The 13,979-nt window shown below is 43.7% G+C and overlaps 1 protein-coding gene across 2 annotated transcripts in view; it reads right to left on the reverse strand.

Moving 5' to 3' along the window:
• Positions 1-10,876: 10,876 nt before the first annotated feature.
• Optn (optineurin) overlaps positions 10,877-13,979 on the reverse strand; it is a 57,207-nt gene continuing 54,104 nt past the window's right edge. For both annotated transcript variants that reach the window (XM_045135199.1, XM_045135200.1), the window contains exon 14: positions 10,877-12,956. In XM_045135199.1, the coding sequence (XP_044991134.1) occupies positions 12,829-12,956 (128 nt within the window). In that variant the 3' untranslated portion in view covers positions 10,877-12,828. The remainder of the gene's footprint in view (positions 12,957-13,979) is intronic.

Genomic DNA, 13,979 nt, shown 5'->3' on the forward strand with positions numbered 1-13,979 from the left:
GCAGAGGTAGGGGGATCACTGTTGAGTTTGAGGCCACCCTGAGACTCCATGGTGAATTCCAGGTCAGCCTGTGGACATTGTTCCTGAGACACAACACCTGAAGTCGTCCCCGGGCACATGTGTGCATATATACCAGGACACACACGAACACTTTTTTTTTTTTTTTTTTTAATTTTTGAGGTAGGGTTTCACTCTGGTCCAGGCTGACCTGGAATTCACTATGTAGTCTCAGAGTGGCCTTGAACTCATGGTGATCCTCCTACCTCTGCCTCCCGAGTGCTGGGATTAAAGGTGTGTGCCACCATGCCTGGCTTCCTGTACACATTTTTGTTTGAAAGATGGGTACTAAGGAACTGAATATGCAATAAACTGTAGGTTTATATCCCGAGTCTATAAGTGAAGAAATGTATAAATAAAGGAAAACCTATCAGCTTTGGTCATTGACCAAAAGAAAGTTACTCTTCACAAGATGATGATGGCTGAATGGGTGTAGCTGGGAGATTGTAAGACCCACAGAAATAGACAAGAGAAAAAAAATAAATAGGGCTGGAGAGATGGCTTAGCGGTTAAGCACTTGCCTGTGAAGCCTAAGGACCCCGGTTCAAGGCTCAGTTCCCCAGGACCCACATTAGCCAGATGCACGAGGGGGCGCACGCATCTGGAGTTCGTTTGCAGAGGCTGGAAGCCCTGGCACGCCCATTCTCTCTCTCTCTCCCTCTATCTGTCTTTCTCTCTGTGTGTGTTGCTCTCAAATAAATAAATAAAAATAAATAAATAAATAAATAAATAGACCAGAGGTCAAACTGAAGAGGTGCTTAGACCTGGCAGTGATGTGGATCTCAGCAGGCTCCTTAGATCTGCAAGTGAAGCCAGAGGGCTGTATCAAGGCTTCAAATGTCATTTGGAACACTGGTTAGAGAAAGTAGTTGAGTCCTCGGTGCAAACACTGTAGAAGGAGAAGATCTGAGGATGCTTCTTGACTGGTGAACTAGATGATTAGACAGATGCTTCCATCTTTAGGCCCAATGGAAGGCAATGTGATGCAACAGTAAATCTACTGCAAGTAACAGCCTGGTTCCCACAATCCCTACCCCTTCCCTTCCTGGTAGGCTTTGTTTACCTGAATTCACATCTCCCATGCTCTGTGATGTAGAACTTTCTGGCATCTTTATTTATTTATTTGAAAGAGATAGAAAGGGGGTGGGGGAGAGAGAGAAAGAGAGAGTGCCAGGGCCTCCAGCCACTGCAAACCAACTCCAGATACATGCGCCCCCTTGTGCATCTGGCTTACATGGGTCCTGGAGAATTGAACTGGGATCCTTTGGCTTTGCAGGCAAACACCTTAACCACTAAGCCATCTCTCCAGCCCCTGACATCTTTTTTTAAAAAAATATTTTATTTTTATTTATTTATTTGAGAGCGAGAGAGAGAATGGGCAAGTCAGGGTCTCCAGCCACTAAAAATGAACTCCAGACACATGCACCACTTTGTGCATCTGGCTTATGTGGGTCCTGGAGAATCGAACCTGTGTCTTTTGGCTTTGCAGGCAAGCACCTTAACCACTAAGCCGTCTCTTCAGCCCCCTTTGTGGTATCTTACTTTTTTATTTATTTATTTTTTATTTATTGAGGAAGGGTTTCACTGTAGTCCAGGCTGACCTGGAATTCACTATGTAGTTTCAGGGAGGCCTTGAACTCACAGCGATCCTCCTACCTCTGCCTCCTGAGTGCCGGGATTAAAGGCGTGCGCCACCATGCTTGGCTTCCTTTGTGGCATCTTAATTCAAACTTGATTTTGTCCAGCTGACTTGACAAAGATCCTGTACTGAGAAAATATTATCCTTACTGGGAGGTAACCCTTTACTTAAAGATCTATAGCACTTTTGAGACAGGAAAACCTGGTGCTAAATTTTTCTAGTAGACCATTGCCTTTGTTACTCAAATACACGTTGACTGTTCTTCATTCAATGCCATGGTTACTTTAGTAGACAATGCCATGGTTACTTTGGTAGACCCTCCATGCAGTTATCTCAACTGATTTAGCAAAGGGAACCTAGTAAATAAGTCTAGTGCAGGTGCTTTTAATTAATCCACAGAATGTTCAATACATTCCTTCTTTGGTTTTGCTGGGTTACTAACTATAATATATATTTTATAAATGTGAAGTAATTTTTACTTTTCGAGTATAGTTGTATGTTTAAACAACAAAATCACTACAGAAATCTACCAGCTTACAGAGAGCTCTTGGATCAATTCTTTTTGTATAACACTTTGAATTAGCTAGAAAAATACTTAGCAATCATTAACATTTTTGTAAGAAGAGCACATAAAGAGCCGGGCGTGGTGGTGCACGCCATTAATCCCAGCACACAGGAGGTAGAGGTAGGAGACTTGCCGTAAGTTCGAGGCCACCCTGAGACTACATGGATCTATTTGCTAGTTCTTTGCCAACACTCCACCATCTTTTTTTAAAAATATATTTTATTTTATTTATTTGACAGAGAGAAACAGGGAGGAAGGGAGGGAGAGAGAGAATGGGCACACCAGGGCCTCCAGCCACTTCAAACGAACTCCAGACACATACACCACCTGTGCATCTGGCTAACATGGGTCCTGGGGAATCGAACCTGGGTCCTTTGGCTTTGCAGGCAAATGTCTTAACTGCTAAGTCATTCCTACAGCCTCTCTACCATCTTGATTGATTGGAGCTCTCATATATTGAGGTTGGTAGCCTTCCTTCATGTTCTTCAATGCTGCAATGGCTAGTTTAGTCTTCTGCCTTTCCATTTGAAACTGAGATGTTACTTTGTTTAGATCCATAAGATAATTTATTGGAATTTTGTTTGGGATTGCATTGAATTTATTGATCAAGTTGGAAGAACTGACATCTTGAAAATATTGAATATTCCTTGTCATGAACTCAAACTATCTATTTATATTTTAATCTGTTTAAGTTAATTTATTTATTTGAAAGACAGAGGCAGATACAAAATGGATGTGCCAGGGCTTAGCCACTGCAAAGTCCAGACCCATGTGCCACCTTAGGCACCTGGTTTATGTGGGTACTGAGGAATCAGACCTGGGTCCTTAGACTTCACAGGCAAGTGCCTTAACTGCTAAGCAATCTTTCCAGCCCTTAATCGGTTTTATATTTTTCCTCAGGTGTAATACCTATTTTACTAGACTTATACCTATGTCTTTAAAAAAAAACTAGTGCTAATGAAAGTAATATTGTTTTTAACTTTCAAGTGACAAGTGTTCATCACTTGTATAGAAATATTAGCAATTGAGTCTAAGAAGTCTCTTCCCTAATCTGGCTACAGGGTTGTCAATTTGACCTCTGGAAAAACCAGACTTAGTTGATAAAGTGCTTGCTGTCTGTGTAAGCATGAGGACCAGAGTTCAGACCCCCAGCACCCACCTAAAAATGCTGGGTGTGGCAGCACATGCCTATAATGTGATTACTAGGGAGGGCCCACTGACTAGCTAGGATCAGTGTGAGACCCTGTCTCAAAAACAAGGTCAACAGGGCTGGGGAGATGGCTTAGTGGTTAAGTACTTGCCTGTGAAGCATAATGACCCCAGTTCAAGGCTCGATTCCCCAGTAGCCATGTTAGCCAGAGGCACAAGGGGGCGCACGTGTCTGGAGTTTATTTGCAGTGGCTGGAGGCCCTGGTGTGCCCATTCTCTCTCTATCTGCCTTTTTCTCTGTCTATCTCCAATAAATAAATAAAAATAAACAAAAATATAAGGTTAACAGTGACTGAAGAAGAAACCTGACATTTCCCTCTGGCCTGCCTATGTACACACACACACGCACACCTGTACCATCCACACACACATGCCCACACATGAACACACACACGCACACACAAGAAAAATGCAGACTTTGCTTCACTGGTTTTTCCCTATTAATTTCCTGGTTTCAAGTCCATTGCTTTCTGCCTGTTTTCACCACTTGTTTTATGGTGCCCCATGGAGCCGGGAGAGGAGGCTCCCTGCACAGCCAGAGATGAGTATCTGGTGTCTCCTCCATCTCTCTTCCACTCGTTCTTATTTGAGCCAGAGTCTATTGATACAGGAACTTGCTGGTTGTCCCAAGCCTGGGAGATTCCTTGACCTCTGCTCCCCCTTGTGGGACTGAGGTAAGAGGCTCATCTCACATAGCCATGGGTATGTTCCATGTCCCCTCAGGTCCCCATGCTTGCATAGGAAGTGCACTTGAATACTGAACCTGGCCAGCCGTGGTGGCGCACGCCTTTAATCCCAGCACTTGGGAGACAGAGGTAGGAGGATCCCTGTGAGTTTGAGGCCAGCCTGAGACTACATAAGTGAATTCCAGGTCAGCCTGGGATAGAGCAAGACCCTATCTCAAAAAACAAAAACAAAAACAAAAACAAACAAAAAAAATGATGAGCCTTGTCTCCAACTCTATTGTCAATATTTTGTTTGAGCTTGAAAAGAATATTCGGTCACATGGAGAATAAAGTATTCCATAACTACCAATTGGATCGAGATGCCTGGTGATGCTATTCAGTTAAACAGCATCCTGTCCTGATTTTCTGTCCACAGGACCTTTGGATTATTAACAGAGGGGTTTATTTTTTAAAAATGTGTATTAGAGGTCTGGAAAGATGGCTTGTCAGTCAAGGCCCTGGCCTGCAAAGCCAAAGGACCCAGGTTCGATTCCCCAATACCCACATAAGCCAGATGTACATGGCACATGTCTGGAGTTCGTTTCCAGTAGCTAGAGGTCCTGACACGTCCATTCATTCTCTCTTTCTGCCTCATGCCTCTTAAATAATTAATTTAAAAAGCCCTCTTATCAGAACATTAAAAAAATATATATGTATGGGGGGGGGAGGAGGAGGGAGAGAGAAGAGAGAATGAGCATGCCAGAGTCTCCTAATGATGCGAACGAACTCCAGACACATATGCCACTTTGTGCATCTGGCTTTTTATGGGTACTGGGGAATCACACCCAGGCTGTCAACTTCACAGGCAAGCACCATTAACTGCTGAGAGGTCTTAAAGTCTCCATGTGTCAGTCTGTTCGACCATTATAGCAAAACACCAGGGACTAAACAGCTTGAACAGGGGAAATCATTTTTCACAGCTGTGTTTCGACAGCAAAGACTGCGGCGCACAGGATGAGCTACATGCCCACGGTTCACTCCTCGGTTTTCAGCCAGCCATCTTCTTGCTGTGTCTTCACAGGGCCTTTCCCCAGTGTGCTGATGGTAGTGGGGGAACTAGGGTATCCTTTGGGTGGGGGCATGGAGAAAGTGTCTAACTATGTAGGCAAGGCTGGCCTGGAACCTATGACCCTTCTGCCTTAGGCTCCAGAGTCCTGGGTTCACAGACATGTGCCCCCACAGCTGGATTTTCAATTCTTTTTTTAATTAATTAATTAATTTGAGAGCAACAGGCACAGAGAGAAAGACAGATAGGGGGAGAGAGAGAGAATGGGCGCGCCAGGGCTTCCAGCCTCTGCAAACGAACTCCAGACGCGTGCGCCCCCTTGTGCATCTGGCTAACGTGGGACCTGGGGAACCGAGCCTCGAACCGGGGCCCTTAGGCTTCACAGGCAAGCGCTTAACCGCTAAGCCATCTCTCCAGCCCCAATTCTTTTTTTTAAATATATATTTCATTTATTTATTTATTAGAGAGAGAGAGAGAGAGAGAGAGAGAGAGAGAGAGAGAGAGAGAGAATATGGGTGTGCCAGGGCATCCAACCACTGCAAACAAACTCCAGATGTGTGCGCCTCCTTGTGCATCTGGCTTACATGGGTCCTGGAGAATCTTCCTTCCTTTCCTCCCAGCCTCCCTCTGTTTTTGTTGTTACTGCTATTTTTTGAGACAGGGTTTAGGTTACAGAGTGAGTCCAGGCTGGCTTTGAACTCATGAATAGCTTTCAGTAGCCTTCCAAGTATTTGGATTAATATTGATTTCTCCTCAGACTATATACATTTCTTGCCTTTTACCAAATACTGGGATTAGAGTCATGTACTATCATGCCCATCAGATTATCTTTAACAATTTATTCTAGTTTTTAATGCTTGCTCTATGTCTTCGAATATTTTTTTTGTGTGTGATTGTTTTGCCTGATAACTTTCTGACGGAAGCTGGACTTTGTACAGCAGGTCAAAGAGGGGAGTTAATTAGGACTTTACAGGCTTATTTGACCAGTACTGGTTTGTTTGTTGCTAGATTTATTTGTAGATTTCAGCTTCTGTTTTTTAAAAATATTTTATTTATTTATTTGTAAGGCTGAAAGAGACAGACGGAGAGAAAGAGGGAATGGACACACCAGGGCCTCTAGCCACTACATACAAACTCCAGACACATATGCCCCCTTATGCATCTGGCTTACGTGGGTCTTGGGGAATCTAACCCGGGTCCTTAGGCTTCACAGTCCAATGTCATATCACTAAGCCATTTTGCTAGTCCCTCAGTTTCTGTTTTTGTTTCAACCTTTGTCCTTGTTTATTGGCCCCTATTGTCTTTGATTCCTCCCCCAGTCTCCAGGCAGGGTCTCACTCTAGCCCAGACTGACCTGGTACTCACTCTGTGGTTCCAGACTGGCCTCAAATTCACAGCAATCCTCCTACCTCTGTCTCCCAGAGTGGAGTGTGGGAATTAAAGGTGTGCACCACCATACCCAGCCGTCCTTGGATTTTGGCACAGACTTTAAAAAATATATTTTATTTATTTATTTGAGGTGGGGGGGGGGAGGAAAAGACAGAGAAAGAGAGAATGGGTGCACCAGAGCCTCCAGCCACTGCAAACAAACTCTAGACATCTGGCTTATGTGGGTCCTGGGGAATGGAACCTGGGTTCTTAGGCTTAGCAGGCAAGTGCCTTTACTGCTAAGCCATCTCTCCAGCCCTGGCACAGACTTTTTATTTAAATAAGCTTGAAGCATTACAGAGGGCCCCACTGAGAGTAAGAAAGAGTTGAGTAACTTGTTGCTACTCACAGGATTTTAATGTAGTATACCAAGGCCAATACATCACAGAAGTTCCTTACTTGCTTTTCTCTGCCATCACGACACTTCCTCTCAAGACAAAATAAACCCTATTCCCCACAAGCTGCTCTTAAGTGTTTTCTGCTAGCAATGGGAACTTGACTGCAACAGTAAAGTTGGCGCTGACAGTGGGGTCATTGCTGCTAGACATCTAAGTGTGTGACTTTTGGCCCTTTGGAGCTGATTTTTGAGAGGAATGTGGAAGGATTTGAAATCTTGGCGTAGGAGACACCTTGCAGTACAGCTTGATGGACTATTTGGGTCAGAGGTGAAACACCTGGATGCAGTAAGACTATGAGGTTTGGCTTGTGAAGGTGAGAAAAAGCGTTGCCTGGACTGGGCTAGAAGCAGTTTGTGTGGAAAGCTTGCTGTCATGCCTGTGCCCTGAGAACTTGTACAGGGTTGTATTGCATAGAAATGGACTGGTGTGAGCAAAGAGATATGGCACAGAAAGAAATCTTTGGGTTGAAACTTCTGCCTGTTCTGCTGCTGAATTCATATGAGAGATTACAACCATTGAGATTGGGTCAGCTGACCTGCACTGGGACAACAGAAAGAATGCAGTCTTTCGAAGGAGTCTGAATGCTGAAGGAGTATCCTGTTCTTCAAGGTCTGCTTTATTCCCCCCTGGATTAACAAACTGGTACCCCACCTGGTATTGTGGAGCATGAGAAATACAGGAAAGAGAGGGTCGTTGAATTTGTATTGTGGCTTGGAAGTGGCCACGGGCAGTGTGAAGCAGGTTTGCTGGATGCCTGCATGGAGACCCAGTGGAGCTGTGAGGATGGACAGTGGGTTGTGGTGGAGATGCCAGGACCACAAGAAGGCTGCTGGGGACACCTGCTGGCCCCGGATGAAGTTTTCTAGGACTGTGAGTAGCTGTTGCAGTTAGGTTCACATTGCTGGTAGAAATCACCCAACCAAGAGCAGGTTGTGGGAAAAAGAGGTTTATTTTGACTTATAGGCTTGAGGGGAAGCTCCATGGTGGAGGGAAAATGATGGGGAAAAATGGAAATTGTTGGGTGTGAAAGTCAATGGTATAGCTGCTATGGGGAAGTTCCTCAGAAAGTTAAAAATAGAACTATCATATGATACAGCAATCTCATATCTACATGTTTATATGAAACAATTGAAGGGCTGGAGAGATTGCCTAGTGGTTAAGGCACTTGCCTGCCAAATAGTCTAGGTTTGGTTCCCCAGGACCCATGTAAGCCAGATACACAAGGTGTCTGACATTCATTTGCAATGGCTAGAGGCTCTGGTTAACTCATTCTTTCTTTCAATCTGCTTCTTTTCCTCTCTCTCAAGTTAATAAAAGTTTTTAAAAAATTGGATCATAAGGCATAGTTACACTCCCATAATCATTGTAGTATTATTCACAGTAGACAAGAGGTAGAAACACTTCATTGTCTGTCCATGGATGAACAGATCAAGAGAATGTGGAATATACACACAATGGAATATTAGTCTTCAGAAAGAAATTCTGGTGTTCATGACAATGTGGATAAACCTTAAGCACATTACACTAAGTGAAAAGCCAGGACAAATAAATGATTCCACTTTTATTAAGTATCTAAATAGTCATTAAATTCATAGGAGCAGAAAGCAGAATGGTGGTTCTGGGGCAGACCTGCAATCCCAGTATTTGGGAAGCTAACGTAGGAAGGCTGTGAGTTCAGGGCCAGCCTGGACTACACCAAAGGAAGAAAGGAGGAATTATGGTTGCCAGGGGCTGGGGGAGGAGAAAAATGGGCATTGCTGTAGCAAGTATGGTTTCAGTCACGCCTGATAAACCAAGTTCCAGATATCTGCTAGCAATCATGAGTCGCTAATACTGTCCTGTATACAAATTTTCTAAGAGGACAGTACAATGGCTGATTTATTGTCAACCTGACTGGACTGAAAAGCACTTAGGACATTAGTCAAATATTCTCCTCAGGGTGTCTATGGGGCATTTATAGAGAGCACTAACTAAGGGGTACAGACTGTCAGTGAATATGGGGCCCCATGGAATAAAAGGGGAGAAAGAAAAAACCTGCTAGTTCATGCATTCCCTCTCTGCCTCCTGCCATCATGGTGTGAACTTCTCCACCACACCATCTCCACTAGAATGGACTGAAACCACTGAAACATGGAGCCAAAATAACTCTTCCTTTCAGTAGTTCAATCAGGCATTTTGTCACATTTTTATCCCAATGCCCTAAATTCCTATGAGTTGTAGACACTTCTGAAGAGACACCTAATTAAATAAATTGCACACACGCAGAGTTCACAAAGTGTTTATTAAGATGGCGATTCTCTTAAAACCACTCAGCCAAGGTTTGAAAAATATATATTTACTACATTCCTATTATATACAGTAGATTTAGCACACTATTTATTTAGTAGAGTAGTCAAAGCTTATTCCTCCTGAAGCGTCTTACCCTGTGATCAGCACCTCCCTTCCCTACACCACACATGACGCTCACACCACACTCCTCTCACGTCAGCCTTACCCTTGATCAGCACCTCCCTTCCCTCCACCCCCGTGATGCTCACACCACACTCCTCTCACGTCAGCCTTACCCTTGATCAGCACCTCCCTTCCCTCCACCCCCGTGATGCTCACACCACACTCCTCTGACGTCAGCCTTACCCTTGATCAGCACCTCCCTTCCCTCCACCCCACGTGAGGACACACCACACTCCTCTCACGTCAGCCTTACCCTTGATCAGCACCTCCCTTCCCTCCACCCCCGTGATGCTCACACCACACTCCTCTGACGTCAGCCTTACCCTTGATCAGCACCTCCCTTCCCTCCACCCCCGTGACGCTCACACCACACTCCTCTGACGTCAGCCTTACCCTTGATCAGCACCTCCCTTCCCTCCACCCCCATGACGCTCACACCACACTCCTCTGACGTCAGCCTTACCCTTGATCAGCACCTCCCTTCCCTCCACCCCCGTGATGCTCACACCACACTCCTCTGACGTCAGCCTTACCCTTGATCAGCACCTCCCTTCCCTCCACCCCCGTGACGCTCACACCACACTCCTCTGACGTCAGCCTTACCCTTGATCAGCACCTCCCTTCCCTCCACCCCCGTGATGCTCACACCACACTCCTCACGTCAGCCTTACCCTTGATCAGCACCTCCCTTCCCTCCACCCCCGTGACGCTCACACCACACTCCTCTCACGTCAGCCTTACCCTTGATCAGCACCTCCCTTCCCTCCACCCCCGTGATGCTCACACCACACTCCTCACGTCAGCCTTACCCTTGATCAGCACCTCCCTTCCCTCCACCCCCGTGATGCTCACACCACACTCCTCTGACGTCAGCCTTACCCTTGATCAGCACCTCCCTTCCCTCCACCCCCGTGATGCTCACACCACACTCCTCTGACGTCAGCCTTACCCTTGATCAGCACCTCCCTTCCCTCCACCCCCGTGACGCTCACACCACACTCCTCTCATGTCAGCCTTACCCTGTGATCAACATCTCCCTTCCCCGCACCTCATGTGATGGTCAGTACCACAGTACTCTCACTTCAGAGGTCACCTTTTTCAGATTCTATATGTAAGTGAGATCAGGCAGCATTTATGTGCCTGGCTTACTTCAGTTAACATGATACCTTGTTGTTGTAAATGACAAGAGTTCCTTGTTCATTAAGTACTTCATTAGATACCTATAGCACATTTTCTCTGTCCATTCATCTAAGCTGAGTTCCTGTCTTAGCTATGGTGGTTACTGCTGCTAAGAAGATGCTAGAAGACAGCCCCTAACACGTTGCCTTAAAAAAACAACAGGAATTTGTCTTCATGTGCAGTCCTTCTAATTATCAAACAAATGATTTGGTCACAGACTTAATGACACTGTCTATGTTTTATTTCTGAATTTGGATTTGCTGCACATTGTTACTTGAACAAAGTGAAAGGATTTCCTAATAACTTAAATCTGAAAACATTTGGTTGTATTCTCCATTTAGGATATTTTATAAATCTATTTTCTTTAGTATAAAATAGTAAGTAAGTTTGCACTAGAAACTATAAGAAAAGAAAACTTTCATTGTTATTTTAGAAATGTTGTTAGCATTCTTCCTGGAGTAAGGGACTCTTTTCATCTAAATTACTGTCGAATTCGTATCACTATGTATTCTCCTGGCTTGAAGATACCTCTTCAGGTATGATGAGCACTGTATTTTGTACAGTATGTTATCTTTGTATGAATGAACTATTTTGATACTATTTAACACACATGTATGTAATGAGAAACACAGAAGCTCTTTTAGTTCTCTCAAATGTTTTAGGACCTTGAAGCATAATAATACTGTCTACTTTATGGCCTTTTCTAGCACTTGCTAATCTTAAAGTGTAAGTTTACAAAATGTGGCAAATCACTATCTACTCATTTTCCCTCCTCTTCCCCCCCCACCAAGGTAGTGTCTCACTCTAGCCCAGGATGACCTGGAATTCACTATGTAGACTCAGGATGGCCTCAAACTCAGTGATAATCCTATTTCGACCTCTCAAGTACTGGGATTAAAGGCGTGCATCACTATGCCTGGCTCCTCTTTCTTGAGATACAGTCTTAGCCCAGGCTAGCCTTGAATTAGTGATGGTCTTATCTTAGTCTCCCATGTGCACCATCATGCCTGGCTCTATTCATAATTCTAGCAACTTCTAATTCAAATATGTCCTGTTATGAAAGGGATTTTGCTCATATTTATAGCTAATAAAATATCTTACTAAATATTAAGGTTTTATTAAGCTAAATGAGCTTAATACAGAAAATTTGCAATATGATATTGGTAATACATGAGCAATTTAAAAGATCTGTAGCAAAAATTTTACTTTGTAAAATAAATGCTTGTAATGATGAAGATATTACCTGATCTAGGAAGAAAATAATTGCTCTTTTAAAAAATTGATTATCTACATGCCCATATGATTGCAGCACAATGAAAAAAAATCAAGATAACACTGAACAGTTACAAGAAATATAGTAAACTTGATGTCCTATATGCCAAGGTTTTTCACATGTGGATGTGTATATGATTCTTTTGTGGTGCTGGGAATTGAACTCAGTGCCCTGTGTACACTAGACAAACACACTACCACTGAGCTATATCCCTAGCTCTCATTGGTCTTGATATTGACAGGAATCTCACAGTACTCAGTTGAAAAAAGCCATATGATAACTTCAATCAAATTACTATCGTTGCAATCAAACTGTAAGATGCACACAACCTCAAGAGATCGAACTGAGCTAGGTGAGATGGTGCACGCCTTTAATGAATCCCAGCACTAAGGAAGCAGAGACAGGATAGCTGAGAATTCAAGACCAGCCTAACACTACATAGTGAATTCTAGGCCAGCCTGAACTAGAGCCAAACACTACCTTGGAAAACAAAACAAAACAAGAACAACAAAAATACTGGATGAAGAAAGCCAACAGTTTATCTAAAAAATACTTCAAAGACATTTTTCCTGATTAACTCTGTGATCAGTTCCTTTCTCTGCCTCCTTTAAAAGGTTCTTAAAATTTCCTGGTGAAGTTTCTTCCATCTAATTCCCATGTGAGCTCAGTCACATGGTGTAAGTTCATGGACTGAATTTCTAATCAGAATAATCATAGCTTCTATGTTGTGAGTTCATGGAAACTCAGGAAACGTTCTATTAGAATAGATGCACTTTCTTTCTCCTAATATATACACATTGAGGCAGAATATTTGAATGAAGCAAATGAGACAAAAAGTACAAGCTGTGGAGAAAATCTGACATTTACCACCAGTTCTGGGGAGGTGAGACATCAACACTTAGATGATGCAATCCATGACGTGAATCTGTAAAGTGTCTATGTCAGGCAGAACCTCTCCACATTTTGGGCAAGAATGAATGGGAATACTCCGTGGTTGCTGTGGTGGCCAGTTCCTATCGTCAGCTCCTGGGAAAAGCAGGAAACAGAATGTTCCATTAGTTCCATCTCGACTGCACCTGTATGTGACTTTATTAACAGTTAATATGAACATCTGTTAAATTTGTAATCAACATCTAGTGGGATATGAACGTAGGCCTCTTAGTCATGTGGAAGTTATCACTGTGTACACAGAGAAATCTATAAATACTATCTGCTTCCTTCTTAGTCCAGATTAAATTGCATTGCACATTCAATGTCTGTTAAAACAGTTTCAGTTCTGTGCACAGGACAAAAATAACTTCTATTAAAAACTAAATATGTGGGCTGGAGAGATGGCTCAGCATTTAAGGCACTTGCCTGCAAAGCCTAATGACCCAGGTTTGATTCCCCAGTACCCACATAATGCCAAATGCACAGTGGCGCAGGCATGTGGAGTTCATTTGTAGTGGCTAGAGGCCCTGGCATGCCCATTCTCTCTCTGTCTCTTCTCTCTCTTTTTGTAAACAAAAGTATTAAAACACTAAATATGTGAGACAGTGAGATGGAAGAGGTTCCAGGCAAAACAGGGAGCAAACAAAAGAGTCCAGGAGAGGTCCCGGGGAACAACATGACCCTTCTGAAAGCAGCCAATAGGTCCAAGCGCAGAACATATGTAAAAGAGGGCCTCTGTTTAACCAGGTCTGCATCACTGCAAACTACTGTTGATGCTGACAAGTATTTCTGTCTTCTGAACACTTCTCTGACCTGATCTTCTGGGAGCAATGCAAATAATTCCAGATTTTTGGAGTCTCAGTCATTTTGTTTGTTTGTTTGTTTTCATTTATTTGAAAGCGATAGACAGAGAGCGAAAGAGAGACAGACAGATAGAGAGGGAATGGGCGAGTCAGGGCCTCCAGCCACTGCAAACGAACTCCAGATGCATGCGGCACCTTGTGCATCTGGCTTACATGGGTCCTGGGGAATTGAGCTTTGAACTGGGGTCCTTAGACTTCACAGGCAAGTGCTTAAGTGCTAAGCCATCTGTCCAGCCCATGGTCTCAATCTTGACAA

This window comes from Jaculus jaculus, chromosome 15, assembly GCF_020740685.1.
Source record: "Jaculus jaculus isolate mJacJac1 chromosome 15, mJacJac1.mat.Y.cur, whole genome shotgun sequence".
NCBI lineage: Eukaryota > Metazoa > Chordata > Mammalia > Rodentia > Dipodidae > Jaculus > Jaculus jaculus.